This window comes from Scyliorhinus torazame, chromosome 1, assembly GCF_047496885.1.
Source record: "Scyliorhinus torazame isolate Kashiwa2021f chromosome 1, sScyTor2.1, whole genome shotgun sequence".
Taxonomy (NCBI): domain Eukaryota; kingdom Metazoa; phylum Chordata; class Chondrichthyes; order Carcharhiniformes; family Scyliorhinidae; genus Scyliorhinus; species Scyliorhinus torazame.
The window spans coordinates 181338843-181359438 of NC_092707.1; the positions used below are offsets into that span (position 1 = coordinate 181338843).

Genomic DNA, 20596 nt, shown 5'->3' on the forward strand with positions numbered 1-20596 from the left:
GTGACAAAGGTGCTTTCGAAGGTGGTGGGGATCCAGGTCGAACCAAGCTGGGGGTTGGCTATATTCGGGGTTGCAGAAGAGTCGGGAGTGCAGGAGGCGAAAGAGGCATCTAGGAACCAGAAGGACTCTCAGGGTGTTAGTGTATAAGTATAATATGTATAGGTTGTTGCCATCGGTAATTGTATACTGGACTGCTGAATTGTATTTTTGGAGAGTATTTATTTGGGACAAGGCAGTTGCCATTTAGTTTTGTTTTTTAATTTTGATGTTGTTTATATATTATTTATTTCTTGTTTAAAAAACTGGCCATTGTTATTTATATTGTTATATTACTGTGTAAAAGATACACAATGTACTGTTATGGTTGGCCAAAAATTTTGAATAAAATATATTTTAAAAAAAGAATATTAGCCTTACAGCTTAGAGAGTGTTTATGCAAGTAAAGCAAAGATTCTTTCCCCATTAACGGTGTAACTGAACATATCAAGGGGAAGACAAATTATTCATCTGTTCACTATGGCTAGCCACCAGGTTTTTGAACATATGTACTAAAATCTCCCAGATGAACCATTGATCTGTTTGCCTTTTCATTGGCTTGTGTTTGCCAACAAGGCATTTTTGTTCAGTTGGTTTCACTTCATTCATTTCGAAACAGCAGCACGTGAGTTCAGAGGAAATCAATGCAAAGTAAAGCTTATTTAATTATTCGGTGCCCCTTAGACCTGCCACTTATAATAGTCTGAAAGGAAGTTTCAGGGGGTAACTATTGCAAGCCCTCTTCCAGTCATCAAGCCAATCAGAGTCCTGCTATCCAAGGAAGTCCGAGAGACGTGCTGAGGCAACAACTTTGACTTTACAGTAGAAACTCTAAAAGAAGGCTGATTTCTGTGATTCATGGACAAGCATTGACAAACAAAAGGTAATTGTAATTTACATTCATTTAAGTCTTTCTCCATATCTCAACGCAACAATCTGGAATAGAAGCATTGCAACTTTGTCAATTCCAAGATCGTAATATGATTCATTTTGTCGCACTCTTTCAATTATATATACTTCCCTTTTTTTCTTTGCTACTATTCCAGCACAATCTGGGCAGTATGGGGAAAATCAGCACAAGTATGAATTTTAAAGAATTTTAAATGTAAATGAGTTATGGTAAAGTCCCACAATTCACGACTTTTTCCTTTGCGATTTTGTTGACCAGTGCAAAGAGGATCAGCTGATGCCTTCTGTAAAGGGTCGTCTCTCAGGGAGAGAGAAGAAACCCAATTAACATGCTCATTTTGCGATGGTTGGAACTTATCTAATTTACTCCCATTAGAAATTATGTTCGCTGTTTGCAATTTTGCCCTTTGTGAGAATTCGCGGGAACATAACCCCCACCGACGGCAGGAATTTACAAAAAAAAACAGACACTGCTGTTTTCTGCAATCTTTTTAAGTGGTTCAAGATTCAATTTGCCCACAAAACTGGCTGTCAGCCAAGCTAAAATTGTGGGATTTTGCTGAATGCACTGTTTGAGAAGACTCTTCAAATTGCACTCAGCAGCTCACTAAGGCAGGATTTACTCCTGAAAGAGGGCTGGAGCCGGCAGGAATGTGCTCCCCATGCTCCTGCTGTCCTGAACATACAGGCCCAGGTTTTCAATGTCCATGTATATCGCTACCCAGTAGGGGAGGCGGTGGCATAGTGGTATTTTCACTGGACCAGTAAGTTAGAAACCCAGGGTAATGCTCAGGGGACCCAAATTCGATTCCTGCCACTGCAGATGGTGACATTTGAGTGGGGGATGGTGGTGTAGTGGTAATCCAGAGCTCCATGCTAATTGTCTGGGGGCGTGGGTTCAAATCCTTACACCGCAATTGGCGGATGGCAATTGTCACAAAAACCCATCTGGTTCAGCAATGACCTTCAGGGAACAAAATCTGTCATCCTTCCCTGGTCTGGATGACATGTGACTCCAAACCCACAGCAGTGTTGTTGATTTTTAACTGCCCTCTGATGTGGCTGAGAAATCTTCATTGAAGGACAGTTAGCATTAGGCAACAAATACAGTCCTTGGCAGCGATGCTTATATCCTATGAATGAATTTTAAAAGGGGCAGCACAGTAGCACAGTGATTAGCACTGTCGCTTCACAGCGCTAGGGATCCGGGTTCGATTCCCGGCTTGGGTCGCTGCCTGTGTGGCATCTGCACGTTCTCCCAGTTTCTGAGTTGGGTTTCCTCCGGGTGCTCCGGTTTCTTCCCACAGTCCAAAGGTGTACAGGTTAGGTGGATCGGCCATGATAAATTGCCCTTAGTGTCCAAAAAAGGTTGGGTGGGGTTGCTGCATTGCGGAGATAGGGCGGAGGTGTGGACTCAAGTAGGCTGTTCTTTCCAGGGGCCGGTGATTCTATGATTCTACACAGCTGATCTGGCTCTGAGCTTACATGTCTCCATCCCATTGTGGCACTCATATATCTTTTGGACAAGGCCTCCTTGCATTGTGCTCAGTGTGACTATTCTGGATCCGGCTAACACAGCACCATGTTCCAGTGCAATATAATCTCTGACAGACCAATAGAGCCATATTGCTGGCTGTTTTTGTTGTATCTTGTCAGGCCATCGCTTGCTCATGTTCTGAACCTGCATCTTTCACGCCTCATCTTTGCTGGTTTCGTCTCTAATTTGACTCCAGTTTTGGTGGAGGTACATTCCTGGGTGATGGATGTTTATACCTAGGTCTTCAACAGCTGAGATATCTTCCCACTTTATGCTCTTTATGCCTGAGCATCCATCTACATCACTTTTGACTTGGACCAAGCCCACCTGGATGCACGGGATGCAAGATTCGCAGTCATTGCCAGGGTGCCCCAGGTCCAGGAGGCCATTGATGGTATGTATGTTGCCCTGAGAGCACTAGGGCATCTGGAAATCCCTATATTAATAAGGAATCCCTGAATGTACAGATCGTGTGCACCTACCACCTCCGTGCTATCCTTGGAGCGTGCATAGCAGCAACATTCTGGGGAACTCAGAGATCCCTGGCATCAAGGAATACCTGCTGAGGTCATGGCTGATGACACCAGTGTGGAGGCCAGAGAATGAGGTGGCGACCCAGTACACTGAGGCTCACGCTGCTACTTGTGCTGTCATTGAGTGGTGCATCGGCCTGCTGAAAATGTAGTTCGATGCCTGGACTGCTCTGGCGGTGCTTTGCAATGCAGTCCCCAGAAGATCTCCCGCTTTGTAGTGGCCCACAACCTGCACGTCAGCAGGATGACATGCTGAATGAGGAGGAGGAACATGCTGCCTTGTATGAGGAGGAGTAGGACCAGAAGGGCCTGGAGATCGAGCTTGAGGAGGGTCCGGAGGATGGAGGACAGACGGCTGCAACAGTCCCACATGCCAGGGTGGAGATGATGAGGCATCTCCACATTCACCTGAGACGAGGCTCTGTTTCAGTCAGCTTTACACCCCAACCATCCCACCTCCTCCAATTGGCCTTGCAGTCGCAGGAATGTTGCTGACACTGTCCCTTCCCAAATACCTTGTTCCCTCATCCCTGACGACCCTCTTCCCCCTTACCCGATCACGTTGTTCCCCCTTCCATGGCCAACCTCCCTCCAAGGGTCCATAACATCACTCCAGCATGATGGGGCTGTGTAGGAGAGTGATGATCACGCGCTGTGAGTAAAGCTCTGGTGCTCCTCTGGATCTGATTACGTCTGACACCTGTCATTCTGCTGACAGCTCGCTCATACCCGTCCTCATGACAGAGTCTGCATCGGGGACTTTTGATTTTGGACCACTGTGGGGGAGAGGGGTTGTGGTGTGGTCAAGGGGAAAGGGGGTGTGTGTCAGTGTGTGGGTGGGTGGGACTGTTGAGAAGTTTAAAATGACAAAGGCTTCACATGTTTCAGGTGAACATTTTAATGGGACAATTATCCATTCCCCCTAGCTGCGAATAGTGACCTCACCAGTATCCACTTAATGCTCTGAAAACTTCTTAATCCTCCGTGATCTAGTGTTAGGTCAAGGTGTGTTCCCAGGATTCACATCAGAGGTGGAGGCAGCCTGCTGCTTTCCATGCCCTGTGGCCTTTGATGGCCTTGGCAGTCGGCTGGAAGACTTGGAGCTGGAGTGCTCCGGTTGACTTACTGATGTCATGGGTGTTGCTGTGCCACCTTGTTCTGCCCGCTGTCCTTGTGATGTGCCGGTGTCAGGAGAGGGGTATTCAAAAGGACTGACAAGCGCCTGGCTCTCCTGGGTGGAAGGCCCCGGGATGGGCTCCAGCACTTCTTCCTCCTTGAGGGTGCCTGTACAGCCCTGGGTAACTTCATGGGTTGGTTGGGCAGCTGTAGTGATCTCCAGAGGCCTCTGAATCATCTGGCTCTGCCAGTCCTGGAGACCACCCCATTGTCTACAAAATGATGTTGACACCCTCAGTGATGGTCCTCAGTGACTGGGCTATGCTCTGGACTACCTCGGCAATGTCCACCTGCATCTGGGACACGTCCCTCATTAATTATGACATGACGTCGAGGCCATCAGTCACGGAGATCAGAAACGGAACCATGCGTTGGACACCACCACGTATGGCTTAGACAGCGTGCTCCAGGTTTTCCACTATGGTCGCCACCTTTGCAATGTTGGCCTGGGTGCCATACATTGCCGGCATCATCTCCAGCGCCCGAAGCCTTTGAGACTTCTCCAATTGGCCTTGCAGTCACAGGAACGTTGATGACACCCCTTCCTGAATTTCACGGCTCTGGCTTATCTTCTGTAGCAGCTCAGACGGAACCTTGTCCAGAGGCTCGACACCTGTCTGGGGCCCAGCTGAATATTGGGACCCAACAGAACTCCGGCTGCTGTCTTCCTTGAATGTTCCTGCCTCCACCTGATGTGCATCATCAGCTGTGTGGTGCTCTCCAGATAGTAACCCAGAAGCCTGTCTGCTAATGCCGCCCACCGAGGTGTGTTTCTCTGTGATAGTGGAAGGTGCGGGTGATAGCTGTGACGCACTGCGCGTGTTCTCCTGGGCGTTCTCCTCCGAGGTTGTCTCTTGGGTGGTGGGGAGGGCAATGACTCTGGGTGGCCCAGCCCCATCACATTGTGTTCCTGCAAGTTAATGGACATGAGTTCAGAGAAAGGGAAGGAAGAGTACTGAGACGTCAACAATTCATTTGAGACAGGTTATCTTGTTGAAGGGGCAGTGGATCCTCACTTCTCTGGCAAATGCCAACCTTGCTGTTGGTCACTGCTCTATCATTGGGCAACCCCATGATCTCCAGGACCCTCTCTACATAGGGGGTAGGATCTTGGACCTCTGGAATTATGCCTCCCCATCTTCTCCCTTTTCTTCTGATTATGGGCTATCTTCTCCTGCAGGGACAAAGAGAAGCCATTGTGAGCCGTATTTTTGATTGGGCCAGGAGGACTATAACAGGTGGCATGTGTGGGCACCATGCCTAGATTTTAAGAGTTGTGATGGTGAGTGCCAGGGGGTTCTGAGGAACAAGCTTGTTGGTCGGATGTTGGGAGATGTGAGGCGTCAGCCAGTGGATTGAGGGGCGGAGATTGTTGGGGGCAGCGGTCATTGAGGATAGGGAGGGTTTTGTGAATTGAAGGATGGCAGGCAGAATTGATGTCAAGAGTGGTGGTAACTTACACATGCAGCTCGCAGGAGGTCATTCATCTTCATCCTACATTGGTCATGCCTGCACTAACTTGCAGTGTTACTGCCTCCAAGGTGGCATTTGGCACCGCACTGCTGGTTCTCCTACACCCTCAGGAGTTCCATGACGTCCAGAAGCCTGGCCAGGTCAGCATCTCCAAATCGATGAGCTGGTCTCCATGCTGCCATCCTCCTGGCTTGACTGGGAGTGTGTGCTAAGGGTCTGTTTAAATGCAGCTTCCTTTTGTTAACTGTGAGAAACTAAGGTGCAGTCGGGCAAATAAGATGCTTGGGCACACGGTGGCAACACAGTGGTATACATTGGGGAGGGAGTTGCCCTGGGAGTCTTCAAAATTGACTCTGGACCCCATGAGGTCCCATGGCTTCAGGTTAAATATGGACAAGGAACCGTGGCTGAAAACCACGTACCGGCCACCATCAGCTGATGAATCAGTACTCCTCCATGTTGAACACCACTTGGAGGACGCACTGAGGATCACAAGGGCGTAGAATATGCTTTGGGTGGTGGACATCAATATGAAATGAAATGAAAATGAATGAAAAATGAAATGAAAATCGCTTATTGTCACTAGTAGACTTCAATGAAGTTACTATGAAAAGCCCCTAGTCGCCACATTCCGGCACCTGTTCGGGGAGGCTGTTACAGGAATTGAACCGTGCTGCTGGCTTGCCTTGGTCTGCTTTCAAAGCCAGCGATTTAGCCCTGTGCTAAACAGCCCCTGGAATAAGGAGATTGAAGCGCCCAACGTGGGGCTCGAACCCACGACCCTGGGATTAAGAGTCCCATGCTCTACCGACTGAGCTAGCCGGGCTCCGAGCTCCGCCAATATTCATCTCCAAGAGTGCCTCAGTAGTAACACCACAGACTGACCTGGCCGAGTCATAAAGGACTCAGCTGCTCGACGGGGACTGCAGCAGAAGGTGAGGGAACTAACAAGAGGGAAAAATATACTTGACCTCATCCTCACCAAGCTGCCTGCTGCAGATGCATCTGTCCATGACAGTATCAGTCGACGTGACCACCGCACAGTCCTTGTGGAGACAATGTCTCATCTTCACATTGAGGATATCCTCCATCGTGTTGTGTGGCACCACCACACTGCCAAATGGATAGACTTCGAACAGATCTAGCAACGCGAGACTGGGTATCCATGAGGCATGTGGGCCATCAGCAGAATTGTACTCAACCACAATCTGCAACCTCAGGGCCTGGCATATCCCTCACTCTACTGTTACCACCAAGCCAGGAGATCAGCCCTGGTTTAATGAGAAGTGCAGGAAGGCATGCCAGGAGCAACATCAGGCATACCGGAAAATGAGGTGTCAACCTGGGGAAGGAAAGACAGAGGATTACTTGTGTGCCAAACAGGATAAGCAGCAAATAATAAGAATAATCTTTATTGTCACAAGTAGGCTTTCATTAACGCTGCAAAGAAGTTACTGTGAAAAGCCCCTAGTCTCTACATTCTGGCGCCTGTTCGGGTACACAGAGGGAAAATTCAGAATGTCCAAATTACCTAACAGCACGTCTTTCGGGACTTGTGGGAGGAAACCGGAGCACCCGGAGGAAACCCACGCAGACACAGGGAGAACATACAGACTCCGCACAGACAGTGACCCAAGCTGGGAATCGAACCTGGGAGCTTGGTGCACTGTGAAGCAACAGTGCCAACCACTGTTCTACCATGCTGCCCATAATAGACAGAGATAAGTGATTCCACAATGATCTCGCATCAGATCTAAACTCTGCAGACCTTCCACATCAAGCCGTGAATGGCGATGGACAATTAAACAACTCGCTGGAGGAGGAGGCTCCACAAATATCCCCATCTTCAATGATGGAGGAGCGCAGCACATACGTGCAAAAGACAAGGTTCAAGCATTTGCAACAATCTTCAGCCAGAAGTGCCAAGTGGATGATCCTTCTCGATCTCCTCCGGTTTCCCCATTCATCACAGATATCAGTCTTCAGCCAATACGATTCATTCCACGTGGTATCAAGACACGGCTGAAGGCACTAAATACTGCAAAGGCTATGGACCCAGATAATATTCCAGCAATAGTCCTGAAGACTTGTGCTCCAGAACTTGCCACATCCCTAATCAAGCTGTTCCAGCACAGCTACAACACTGGCATCGAGCCGGAAATATGGAAAATTTCCCAGTTATGTCCTGTACACAAGAAACAGGACAAATCCAACCCAGCCAATCATCACCCTATTAGTCTACTCTCCATCATCAGCAAAGTGATGGAAGGAGTCATCACAGTGCTATCAAGTGGCACTTACTCAGCAATAACCTGCTCACTGATGCTCAGTTTGGGTTCCGCCAAAGTCATTCAGCTCCTAACTTCATTACATCCTTGGTTCAAACATGGACAAAAGAGCTGAAATGAAAATGAAAAATGAAAATGAAATGAAAATCGCTTATTGTCACAAGTAGGCTTCAAGTGAAGTTACTGTGAAAAGCCCCTAGTCGCCACATTCCGGCGCCTGTTCAGGGAGGCTGTTACGGGAATCGAACCGTGCTGCTGGCCTGCCTTGGTCTGCTTTCAAAGCCAGCGATTTAGCCCTGTGCTAAACAGCCCCTCTGAATGCCAGAGGTGAGGTGAGGTGAGAGTGACCGCCCTTGGCATCAAGGCAGCATTTGACCGAGTTTGGCATCAAGGAGCCCCAGCAAAACTGGAGTCAATGGTAATTGGGGGAAAACGCTCCACTGGTTGGAGTCATACCTCTCACAAAGGAAGATGGTTGTGGTGGTTGGAGATCCAAACATCTTCAGCTGCTATCAATGATCTCCCTTCCATCATAAGGTCAGAAGTGGTGATGTTTGCGGATGACTGCACAATGTTCAGCACCATTAGTGACTCCTTAGATAATGAAGCAGTCCATGTCCAAATGCAGCAAGACTTGGAAAAATATCCAGGTTTGGGTTAACAAGTGGCAAGTTACATTCGCACCAAACAAGTGCCAGACAATGACCATGAAATACAAGGGAGGATCTAACTATCGCCCCTTGACATTCAATAGCATTACCATCGCTGAATCTCCCACAATCAACATCCTGGGGGTTACCATTGATCAGAAACTGAACTGGACTAGCCATATTAATACTGTGGCTATCAGAACAAGTCAAAGGCTAGGAATTCTACAGCGAGTAACTCGCCTCCTGACTCTCCAAAGCATGTCCAACATCTACAAGGCACAAGTCAGGATTGTAATGGAATACTCTCCACTTGCCTGAATGAGTGCAGCTCCAACAACACACAAGAAGCTCAACACCATCCAAGACAAAGCAGCCCACTTGATTGCTCCTTCTTCCACAAACATTCAATCCCTTCACCTCCGACAAACAATGGCAGCCTTGTGTGTACCATCTACAAGATGCACTGCAGTAACTCACCAAGGTTCCTCAGTCAGCACATTCCAAACCCACGACCACTGCCATCTAGAAGGACAAAAGCAGCAGATACTTGGGAACCCCACCACCTGGAGACTCCCTTTCAAGTCAGTCACCACCCTAAAATATATTGCCGTTCCTTCACTGTCACTGGGGCAAAGTCCTGGAACGCCATCCCGAACAGCACAATGGGAGTAATTACAGCTCCAGGATTTTAGCTGTTCAAGAAGGCAACTTACCACCACCTTCTGAAGGGCAACTAGGGATGGACAATAAATGGTGGCCTAACTAGAGACGCCAACATCATGTAAATTAATTTTAATATAACAATCTCATTATTGTTTGTTGGATCTTGCTGCGTGTAGATTGGCTGATTTACAATGCATTTCGAAAGTGCTCTGTTAGTTGTAACATGCTTCAGGACATGAGGGAAAGACTCAACAAAAATTCTTTATTTCCTTCTTATCAATGCCTAAGAACACCTTGGAAATGTTGTAATGTACCTGACATATAGAGTTAATCCAGAATGCAGTTAGTCATTTATTTCTGATGGACCTTTTCAGTTAGTATGAAATACACTAACAACAGCCAAATAATAAATTCTGTCACAGAAAGATCACAATAAAGTTTTCTGCTTACTGTATTTTAGCATCTAAGGGAAATGTTGCATGCATTTGGAAAAGCTTCAACTTCTCCCTATTGCCAAGCCTTTAAGGGTACAATTGGAAGTCCTGAACACTTCCTTGGATACTTGCATGCATGGAGATATGGAGTAAAACAACCTATGCATGCACATTTAGCTCATAAACAGAACTCTCAGGCAGCACGGTGGTGCAGTGGGTTAGCACTGCGGCCTCACGGCGCCGAGGTCCCAGGTTCGATCCCAGCTCTGGGTCACTGTCCATATGGAGTTTGCACATTCTCCCCGTGTTTGCGTGGGTTTCACCCCCACAACCCAAAGATGTACAAGCTAGGTGGATTGGCAACGTTAAACTGCCCCCTAATTGGAAAAATGAATTGGGTACTCTCACAATAAAGTTTTCTGCTTACTGTATGTTAGCATCGAAGGGAAATGTTGCATGCATTTGGAAAAGCTTCAGCTTTTTATTTAAAATAATTTATTTAAAATAAATAAATGAACAGAACTCTCATTTTGCACACTAACTATGATCAGTCACAATAACAATCAAGTACCAAACCTCAGAGCGTTCCCGCAACCTCCATTATTTAATCTTCTGCGTGAGAATTAAAACTGTGGTTCAACTGGTGTGTTTTCAAATTCTTCTCTCCATTCCTGCAGGTGACGGAATTTTATCACAATCTTAACTGGACACTGATATTTGGGCTGTGGAGGAAACTGGAAATGAATCAACTGACCTTACTAATACTGATCTGCTCGTTCTCTGCTGGTGAGACATTATCATCAATTGACAGCACATGCAATGAACAAATAAAGCATTTAATGCCTCTTTTGTTGATTTGCCAGATCATTATGTATTTTCTAATGTAGGATACAGAGGCAAAGCTGCATTTATCTCTGAACAAATTGGTTATGTGTCATCTCTTTGAACTGTTGGGAGTCTTTTCTGGTGACTACGTCACAATAACGATATGTAAAGACTTCTGAGGGTATGAACCAAGCTGTGATGACAGAATGGTAAAATTGTCCCAATCAGGATGGTGAAGTGAACTTGCAGGTGAATGTGTTTCTATGATGTTGCTAATCTTGGCTTTTTTGCCGATAGTCACAAGGTCGGGAGGTGGTATCAAATTGGCACTTGGCAAGATGATGCAGTGCATTCTGTGGATAATACTGCTTCCACGGTGTGCTAGTGGTGTATGACATACATCACAACCCATGTCGGGTCAGATCATTTTTAAAAAGAGATATGAATTTCCCATCAACCAATGGAAAGAATCGCATAACAGATTTCATGTTTTATGATTTTTACTGTAACAAATAAATCAAAATCAACCCTGACTAAACATGTTGTAGGCAACGATAGAAAAGGTACTTTTCCCATTAACTAATCAACACAGCTGAAATCCCCACACCAGGGGCGGGGTTCTCTGTTGGCAGACGCTGAAATTTGGAAACGTGATTGGCTGGAAAATAGGATCTGACGCCAAAGTCATGGCGGGCTGCGATTTGACGCCAAATCACAATTCTCTGTTGCCTTGACAGTGGCATCAATGCATTCTGGAACATGTGTACAGTAAACACCGTTTGCATGTCATTAGTGGACCTGACCTGATATTCGCCGGGGACTCTGTGATTCTACTTCTCCGATGGGCCGAGTTCCCTTGTGCTTTTAAAAATCGTGAAACTGACATCGTAGCTGATAAAGGAGAGAGCGAGGAGGTAGGACACAAAGAGGAGCGACTGTGGGCTGCCGGGTCGGACACTGGCTGGGCTGGCTGGGGTGAGGGGAGAGGGAGGAACAGGCTGAGTGGCCAGGGTGACCCCCCCCACCCATGGGACTGGGGCAGTGTCCAGGCAGGGACTGCCATTACCGCGGCCTGCAATGCAACCATCTTGCAGCGCTCCCACTGACCACCCACCTTGGCCTTTAGTTCTGCAGAGCAACACCGGCCATATGGGTGCCCCCACCCACCCATCCCCCCACCTCACTCTCTGCCACATACCCCCCAACCCGGCCGCCACACACCGGCAGCACACCCAAGGCAATGCCCACAGCAGCCTCTACGGGGACGCGGAGTGGGGGCCATGGAGCATACCCCTGGCAGGGGCAGTGCCAGCCAACAGTAGACATCGGGAACAGGCAGCAGAGCCAGAGGCCCCCATGGTGCCTGGCAGCGATGGGTCCAGGGGACGGGGATGGGGGGGGTGGGGGGGGTGGACATACGGGGACAGAGTCTGCAGTGCCAACTGGGGCCACCATGTAGCTCGCTGCACCTGGTTGGGCACGGAGGTACGCACCATGCTCACGTGTTGGCCTTTCACCCCCTGCAGACAATTGTTCTTGGAATTCAACCAGCAATGGTGGCCTTCCTGCCGCAGCCCTGGGGGATGCCCTGCGCCTGTACGAACTGGAGCTGCTCAAGGAGGAGGAAGCTGCAGCAGCGGAGCGTGCCACAGAGGAACAGGAAACAGCCACCCAGGATGGAGAGCCAGCCGCCTGACAGGCCGAGGAGGAGGAGTGCCAAGGAGGCACCGCATGAGGCTTTGTGTGTACCGGCACCGCCTGTCATTCGAGGACCTGCCGGACTGGGTACGCCATCGAAAACTCCGGCCAGGCGCCTCAATACATCCATTTCAATGTGGACCGAGCCCACCAGGATGCCAGGGCAGCGAGGTTCGCCATCAAATATGGGATGTCCAGGGGGTGATCGACGGGATGCATGTCCCCATACAAGCCACCGGCAGATGTCAGACCGCTGTGCACAAACCGAAAGGGGTAACATTCGATGAACGTGCAGCTGATATGTGACCATCAGCTGCGCATCAATCACCTATGCGGATGATAACCGGACAGTGTGCACGTTGCCTTCACCCTGGCACACTCGGCGATCCCTGACACATTTGAGAAACTCCCCCGGCTGGTGGGTTGGTTGCTGACTGACGGGTTATCCGGTGGTCATGACTGATGACACCCACCCGGAGGCCACAGACCGATAGCAAGACCCGCTACCACGGCGCCCACACAGCAAACAAGAGCGTGACTGAACGGTACTTCGGCGTCCTGAAGTTGCGGTTCAGGTGCCTGGACCGCTCTAGAGGGACCCTGCAGTATGATGCTGAGAGGCTCGCCCGCTTCGTTGCGGCCTGCTGCGTCCTCCACAACATCGCGCAGCAGAGGGCCGGTGTGGAGGAATGCCAGGTCTCAAGGAGAATGCGGGGGAGGGCGAGAGCGGGCAGGACATGGGGCCCAGGCAGGCATGGGAGGGTGCACAATGCGTGCGCCAGGGCTAGCGTGCACGGGACGCTCTGATCACCTCCAGGTTCAGAAACTGATGGTGGGGAGGGACTGGCCAGAGGCACGGAAACTGCATCCCACCACCACTCACTCCCCACTCCCCTTCCCCCTCCACCCCCACCCCCACCCGCCTGCAACCCTTTCCGTGATACATTCCTGCGCACAATGGGTTGTGGGCTTTCGATTGGCAGTATCAGCGGGTTTGGTCCATGGGAGGGTGATGACAACCTGCTCTGCGATGAGCTCTGGTTCTCTGTATCATTTGACAACATCTGACTCCTGCCCACAGAAGCACTTTCCACCGGGTGATCCCTGCATGCGAGCTGGACATTCCATCACACGGTCCAATCAAATCCCTGGGGTGATGGTGGTGGGGACGGTTGGGGGGAGGGGTTGGGAAGCCAGGGCCACCCACAACGTCTTCCCGTTTCCCACCGCCCCCAACCTCTCTAGCCAGCCCAACCCTCAGACCCATCTGAGATGGGCTGTAACAGTGGCAACAGGTGTTTAATGTGAACAAATATTTACAGGTTTGTGCACGAGCTCTATAACTAAACTGTGCCCTGCACCCTTGCCAACTTAACTGGTGTCTAACTTTCTGGCCTTACGAGCCCTAACGGTATGTCTAGGTGGTTCCCAGACTGTACAGCAGGATTGGAGGTGGCCTGCTTTGATTCCCGCCCTGTGACATGGGTCCCCGTTGGCGGGCATCTTCTGGGCCTGGATGGGCCCGCTGCTGCTTGGGTGTCCCAGGTGGCGTGGTGTCACCCTGTTCCGCCCTCTGCCCACCAGATACGCCATGGACAGGAAGGATGTGTGTGTCCAAGGTCCTGTGGTATTCTGGCACTTCCCCTGCGGGAGTCACCGACATGGGCCCCAAGACCTCCTCCAACCTCGGGGTACCCGATGACCCCCGGGCTACTCCATGGGATCGGGGTGCAAGCGGAGCTATCCCCAGAAAGTACCCCGCCATCTGGCGCCGCCAGTCCTGGACGGCAGCTCTGGTATCGACCAGGGTTCGCACGCTCGCAGCCATGGGACACAGAGAGTGGACTATTTCCATCTGGGACTGCGCCACATCACCTGTTGACTGTGCCACCATCTTCTGGATTTGTGTCACATCAGCCAGTGACTGCGCCATCTCCCTCTGGGACTGGGCCACTTAGTCTGTGTCTGAGCCACGTCGGCCAGTGCCTGGGCAATGCCACCGACGTTCCGAGCCATGGCCTGCTGTGACTGGACCATGCTCAGGAGCGCCGCTGCGAAGTCCAGGTGACTCTGGCAGGTTGTCTGTGAGGCAGCATCTCTGCTCTGGGCCTCGGCCAGCGCCCGCACAGAATGCCCGAGGCCTTGGACATGCTGATCAATAGCCAAAGCCGAAGCCCCCAATGCCTCCATCGTGGATGCCACCCATGCGGTGTGGGCCTGGGTGGCACGCATTGTTGGCACCACCTCCTGCTGCTGCACACGGTTGGACTTCTCCAGTTGTAGGTACTGAATGCTCGCCAACAAACCCTCATGTAGTCCCTGGCTCTGTGACTGCATCTCCATGATTGATGGAACCATCTGTTCCAGAAGCCAAAACCCGCCTGGATGGCAGCTAGTTCCTGGGATCAGCCTGCCCTCCGGCCGTCCGCCCCTTTGGGTGCTCCTACCTCCACCTGCTGTGTGGTGCACACCAGAGAGTGTCCCAGGAGCCTCTTCACGAAAGTGCCCAACCGAGGTGAGAGTCTCTGGGATGGTGGAGGGTGTTGGAGACAGTTGTGAAGGACCAGCTCGGGGTGGGTGGTGTAGAGGGGGGGGTTGGGGGTGTAGGGTCAGTGTGGTGTGGGAAGAGGGTGGTGTGATTTGGTGTGAGGTTGAGGGTGGTGTGCAGGTAAGGGTGGTGGGGGAGTGACGGTAGTGTGGGGGTGATGTTGCGGGGTGGGGGGGGGGGGGGGGTGGAGATTGATGTACGTGTCATGGGGAGTCGCAACTAAGCCGGATCTCACTTCCTCGCCCGCGGCCGAACTCCACCTTGGCAACCTACCTTTCCTCCGGTCCACTGACTACGCCCAGGGCCTTTGGCTCTGTGATGGTGTGGGGCCACGGGCCCAGCAATCCCTCTCCTGTCTTCTCCCGCTCCCAGCAGTTGTGCGCGGCCTTCTGTTTGGAGGGGTGGGGGGGGACAGAAAACAACAGTGTTAGATAGTCTGAGGCATGCAGCCCAGTGGGTGGCTAGCTGGTGGCCTCAGTAGCCAGGGCACCCAGCCATGGCGGCTGGTATGGATGCCGGCAGGTGGTACAGGGTGTGGGTTGTGTGTTCGCTCCACCCCCCCCCCCCCCGCCCCTCCAGGTGGGGTGGGTAGAGTTACAGGTGTGTGGGAGGGAGTTGGTGCCAGGGGCACAGTGTTGCCTCCTCACCATGGCCACCCTGAGGAGGTTGTGCAGTTCGTTTTGGCACTGCTGGCCGGTCTGGACAATGTTGCCCACGGTGCTGACCACCTCTGCCACCTGCACCCAGGCACGGCGGGCGGCGGCTGGCAGCCTTGTTCTCGGACCAGGGTACAGGGTCATCCTCTTCTCCTTTACCACTTCCAGGAGGGTCTCCAGATCTACATCCATGAATCGGGGCTGCTCTCATCACTGCCATCTTGTTGGCTGGGATGATGTGTGTGGGGAGTGCAGTGTGTATCTGTGCCTACAGATTGTCAGCCTCCTGAGTGTCAACAGTGAATCCAACACCATTTCTCATTGGAATTGATTGTGTTCCATGTGGTGCCAGTGCTAGCCCCTTAACAGTAGCAGGATCGGTCCAGGTGCGGTGCGAGTTTTGCTGTCGTGGAACTCCACGAATTCTGCGTCGGTGTCAACCAGTCCGCCATGTTCTGCCTCCTCCAAAATGGCATCATTTGATGCACGCCACGCGCTGTTTCAACAGCGTTGGTGCATCATTGGCCGGCCCACCTGTGATGCTCTGACCCGATGGTCCGAGTTTACGATGGCGCGGGACACTTGTGGTCTCAGGTTGGGAACCTGGCATGCCGGCTGCTGCGGGCTGTGTCCAGCGCCACCACACACGGCCGGGATCCATGCCGCTGCTGGGGGGGCTTCTGCTAGGACTGGGGGGACTGGTGGGGGGTGGTCAGGGGGTGGCCAGCGGTTGAGCTGTGGGGACGCGGTCGTTGGCTCGGGTTGGTAGAAAGCTGGCACCACGTTGTACTGTGCGACTGGTGCAGGTCGCCAGCCATGCGCATGTGCGGCCCGGGATCCGGCCATTCTTCACCCGTCTTCTGCGCGGTCCGCGGGAGTTTCAGTTGGCGCCAGTGCTAGCCCCTCAACGGTATCGGAATCGGTATCGGGCTTTGCAACGATTTTTCGGTCGTATAAGTCCACACATACTCCGCTGGCTCCGGCACTTAGTTGCTGAAATGGAGAATCCAGCCCTTAGTCTCAGAAACAGAGAATCCCACCCCACATTTATATGTTACACCCACTCTCAGCAGATACGTAGCATGTAGAGAAAACCCAAACTCCTCCCAGCTCTTAAAGAGACTTGCTTCTCCCTGTCAAACCAGGGTGAGTCTTCCAGTATGCCCTTTAAAGTTCCTTCACTCAATCCCCTTACAAAGATCAAACGGAATTCCAGAAGCAAAGTATTCTTTGGGGCCTCCTTGCTCTTTAAATCTTTACCAGTCCAATCTTTTCAAACAGGGAGTCCATTCTGTCAAGAATGCTTGGTGGTTTAGACAAAAATAGCCTTTCCCTCTACTACACACAGCAGGAGTTGTGTTTGGTCTCCCTCTCCAGGTCTTTGCTTCTGAGAATCTGGATTGAGAAAGACCAGCTACCTTAGGGTCTGAAAATTGGCACGAGTTTTGATAGGTTTTGGCCTGGGCCTGTTTCCCCATGGCAACCCAGATCAAATGGACCTTTCTCTAGTCAGATTCTGGTACAATTTCACCATCCCCATTCCAGGACATTCTGTTTTACCTTAAATTAAAAGAGACAGTTTAAAACATAGTCGACTGAGAAAGCCTTGGGGTGAATTCTCTGTGTGGGAGACTCTGCTGTGAGTTGGCTGCATTCAGTGGGACGAGAAAGATCCTGCCAGCTGTAATGGCTGTAAATTCCCACCCAATAAATATATTTTCCCCAGCTGCTCCGCAAGATCATCTCAGCAATGTACAAGTTCAGTGTCCTATTTGACCCAAAACTGCGTTTCAAACCCTCCTTGTACAATAAATACCAAGACCAATTATTTTCACCTATGCAATTGCTGCTGCTATGTTTTTAGCTCACCCTTAGTGCCATGAGAAATCCCATCAATAGCTTTGTCAATTTCAGGCCTATCTTATTCGTTTGAGGAATTTCATGCTCTTCCTTACATAAACTCCAACCCATTCAAACCTTTTCCGCCTGCATTATGTCTTGTTCTCAGCTCTACTACATTAACATGCCTATCCTCAGCGACTACCAATCCACCAATGAATCAAATTCAAAGTCCTTGGCCTGTACTTTTGTTCCAGGTTTGGGAGCGTAGCATTGCAGAGGGACAGATCCCACTCTGCACACCCAACCGAGGAGAAAATGTCCCTAAAGTTTAGATTTCTGTTCCCAAAAGTGGAGGGAGATGTGCTGAGTACTGGCCCCGGCCCCCAGAAACAGTTCAGAGCCTGCCAGTTTCAGAGGCAGACTGGGAAAAGGCTAGCTCTGGTACTTTGGCAAAGCAATGAAAACAAAGGAATAAAACAAAAAGCAGCTTCTCTACAGCCTCACCCTCACTCACTACCATTTACCATTACATCCTCCATGCCAACTCACCCAGTATCCACCGTGGACAAAATAGTACCCACGCTGAGATTAAATAAAGTTCTTCAGTGTCTATTTATGAATTCACAATTTAAAAAATAGCACATTGATAAAAATACCCATGCACTATATTTAACACTCTTTATTGCCTTATAAAAACAAGCATTTGTTTTCCAAACCTCATTTCAAAGACTTCATAAGCACTTGGAACTGTCTATCAAACTGTGATTTGACAGGCACCCTACTGTGATAATGATAGGTTATTAAATAATTCATGCAGCACTAATCCTATAATGGTAACACTCAGGCACATGTCAACAGATGGAGTGAACTAGTAAACACTTCTCTTTTTAACACTGCAGGTTTAAAATAATATCTAAGGGGTAGGAGATTTAAATCCCTTGACAGCATGGCAGTTCTCTTTGACAGCTCCCATTGTCAATTCTCTTGACAGTTCTCTTGACAATTTTCTTGATAACTCACTTGAGAGTTTGCTTGAGAATGTCCTGACAGCTTTTTTCACAGTTCCAATGATCTTGACAGTTCCAATGAGCTTATATACATTTTACATACATTCATGTCTACTTTAAATAATCCCAAAGGGCAATTGACCTCTCCCAAAGGGACCTTACCTTCCAAAGGGCACTTGAACTCTCCTAATGTTCCAGGACCAGATCCAAAAGAGTATCTTACCTCTCCAATGGGGTATCCCGCCTCTCCAAAGATCTCTGGTAGTTTAAACCCTTTTCTCCCGGATCAAAAGTTCACAAATGTTTTGGACATCCCATAAGTGAAAATCAGATCTCAATGAAGCAGCTGCACTTTTACATGTCTAGTTGCCTCCATGAACCACAGATGTGATGTTTAGAACCCGCCCCCCTACTTGCGCACGCAAAGTGGTGGGGCCTAGTTCTGGGTGGTGGGTGCGACTTCTGGCTTTGGGCCTTTGCAGCCATTTTCACGAAGGTGGACAGCCTCTCTGCATGAAAATTCAGGCCCTTGTCTTTGTATTTAAGTCACTCCAACGCCTTGTCCCTCCCTACCTTTCAGTTCTAAGCTTATTTACTGGTGCACACTCCTGACTGAGAGAAACTTTGCATTCCCCCTTAATGATGGAACCATCAGCCTTACAACCTTGAATTCTCTCCCTAAATCTATTCCCATTCCTAAAACAAATTCCTCCTTCTATAACCTTCTTAGAACATTTAGTTTTGAACATGCCTCCAGCTACCGACCACTGCCGAGCATCCGTTTCATTCTGTGGAATTCTTCATTGCATTTTTCCAAGTGGTTATTATCACGTCTCCAATCCTTTAAAATTGATTTACCATTTTGTAATTATGGAGTACACAGTAAAATTAATTACTGATTAAAAAGGAATGTAAGTTCATCACAATATTATCACAATTGCCTGCATTTCTCTGATATCTCTCAATACTGTTGTGTTGTTTTTCTGATTTGAGCATTTTTTTTCATTCATAGCATATGCTTCACCAAATTCTAAAGTTGTGTTAATGGGTTTAGGAGCAGGTAAGGGAATGATTTATCCTTATTTGTCCATTTAAGTACACATTCACAATTATTGCTTTATTTTGATGTTTTATTTGCTATTCCCCATTCCCCTCCTCCCACATCGTGTACAACGTCCTGGCTGAGGGGATGAGTTAACATCAACAGCAGGATTCTCCGAAATCGGCGTGATGGCACGACACCGGCATCAAAAACGGCGTGAACCACTCTGGCGTCGGGCTACCCAGAAGTTGTGAACTCCGCTGCCCCGGGAGGGGCCAGCACCGGCGTGACGCCAGTGACCCGGCGCGACAGCGTGACCCGGGAACGGGGTCACAGACGGGCGTGGCGTCGCTCCACAAAAGATGCCACCGCCGGAGAGATGGCAAAATGGCCGCCCGCCGCGCAGCGCTGAGGTTCCAGGAGCGGGACATCGAGATGCTCCTGGACGCAGTGGAGCAGAGGAGGGAGGCCCTGTCCCCCGGACACGGCCGCAGGGTCGCACCTCACACCAGCCGCGCCTGTGGAAGGAGGTGGCAGAGGCCGTCATTGCTGTGGCCGTAACAGCCAGGACAGGCAGCCAGTGCCACAAGACGGTCAATGACCTAGTCAGGGCAGCCAGGGTGTGTACCCCCCCCCTTCATTCCGCCCTCCCCCCCCCCCCCCCCCCGCCCCCCCCCCCCCCCCCCCCCCCCCGCCCGCCGCCCAGGATGGGCGACACAGCCCTAGCTGAAACTGACATGGCTGCACCCACCCATGCAGGCTGCATTGGCAGGATGGGCTGTGAACCTATGCCAACAAACACACTGGTCTGCACGTATATGTCCGCCTAACACTGTTGCCCTTTATCTCTGTCACCCACCGCCTGCCCAGGAGAAGCTCGCCCATAACAGCCGGGAGCGTGAGAGGGTCGGAGGGGGTCCACCTGAATTGCGCCCCCTCACCTTTCATGAAGAGAGGGCCCTGGACCTTGCAGGCGGACACGAGGACCGGGAGGTTGCAGAAGCAGAGGTCGGGGGTGCCGAACCAAGTGAGACTCCCCACTGCCTGCCCCCTTCCCCCACCCTTCCCCCTTCCTCTCACTCCCCTTTCCCCCAACCCCCCTCCCCCCACCCCCATCCCCATCCCTCCATTCCCCATTTCCCCCACCCCCTTCCCCCATCCCCCCTTCCCCCACCCCCCATCCCCTCTTCCCTCCATCCTCCCCTTCCCCCACCTCCCCCTTCCCCTACCCCCATCCCCCCTTCCCCACATCCCCCCCCCGCCCCCCAGCCCCCCCCCC

General features: G+C 50.6%; 1 protein-coding gene and 1 non-coding gene across 2 annotated transcripts in view; one reads left to right on the plus strand and one right to left on the minus strand.

The window, feature by feature from the left end:
• The first annotated feature begins 721 nt into the window (after positions 1 to 721).
• Positions 722 to 20596, plus strand: part of LOC140429932 (interferon alpha-inducible protein 27, mitochondrial-like) — a 29699-nt gene continuing 9824 nt past the window's right edge. The window contains exons 1-3 of the mRNA XM_072517527.1: positions 722 to 919; positions 10377 to 10485; positions 19288 to 19335. Coding sequence (XP_072373628.1) covers positions 10440 to 10485; positions 19288 to 19335 — 94 coding nt within the window. The 5' untranslated portion in view covers positions 722 to 919; positions 10377 to 10439. The remainder of the gene's footprint in view (positions 920 to 10376; positions 10486 to 19287; positions 19336 to 20596) is intronic.
• trnak-cuu (transfer RNA lysine (anticodon CUU)) lies at positions 6418 to 6490 on the minus strand. The gene has a single exon. It is a non-coding gene; the product is annotated as a tRNA-Lys (tRNA).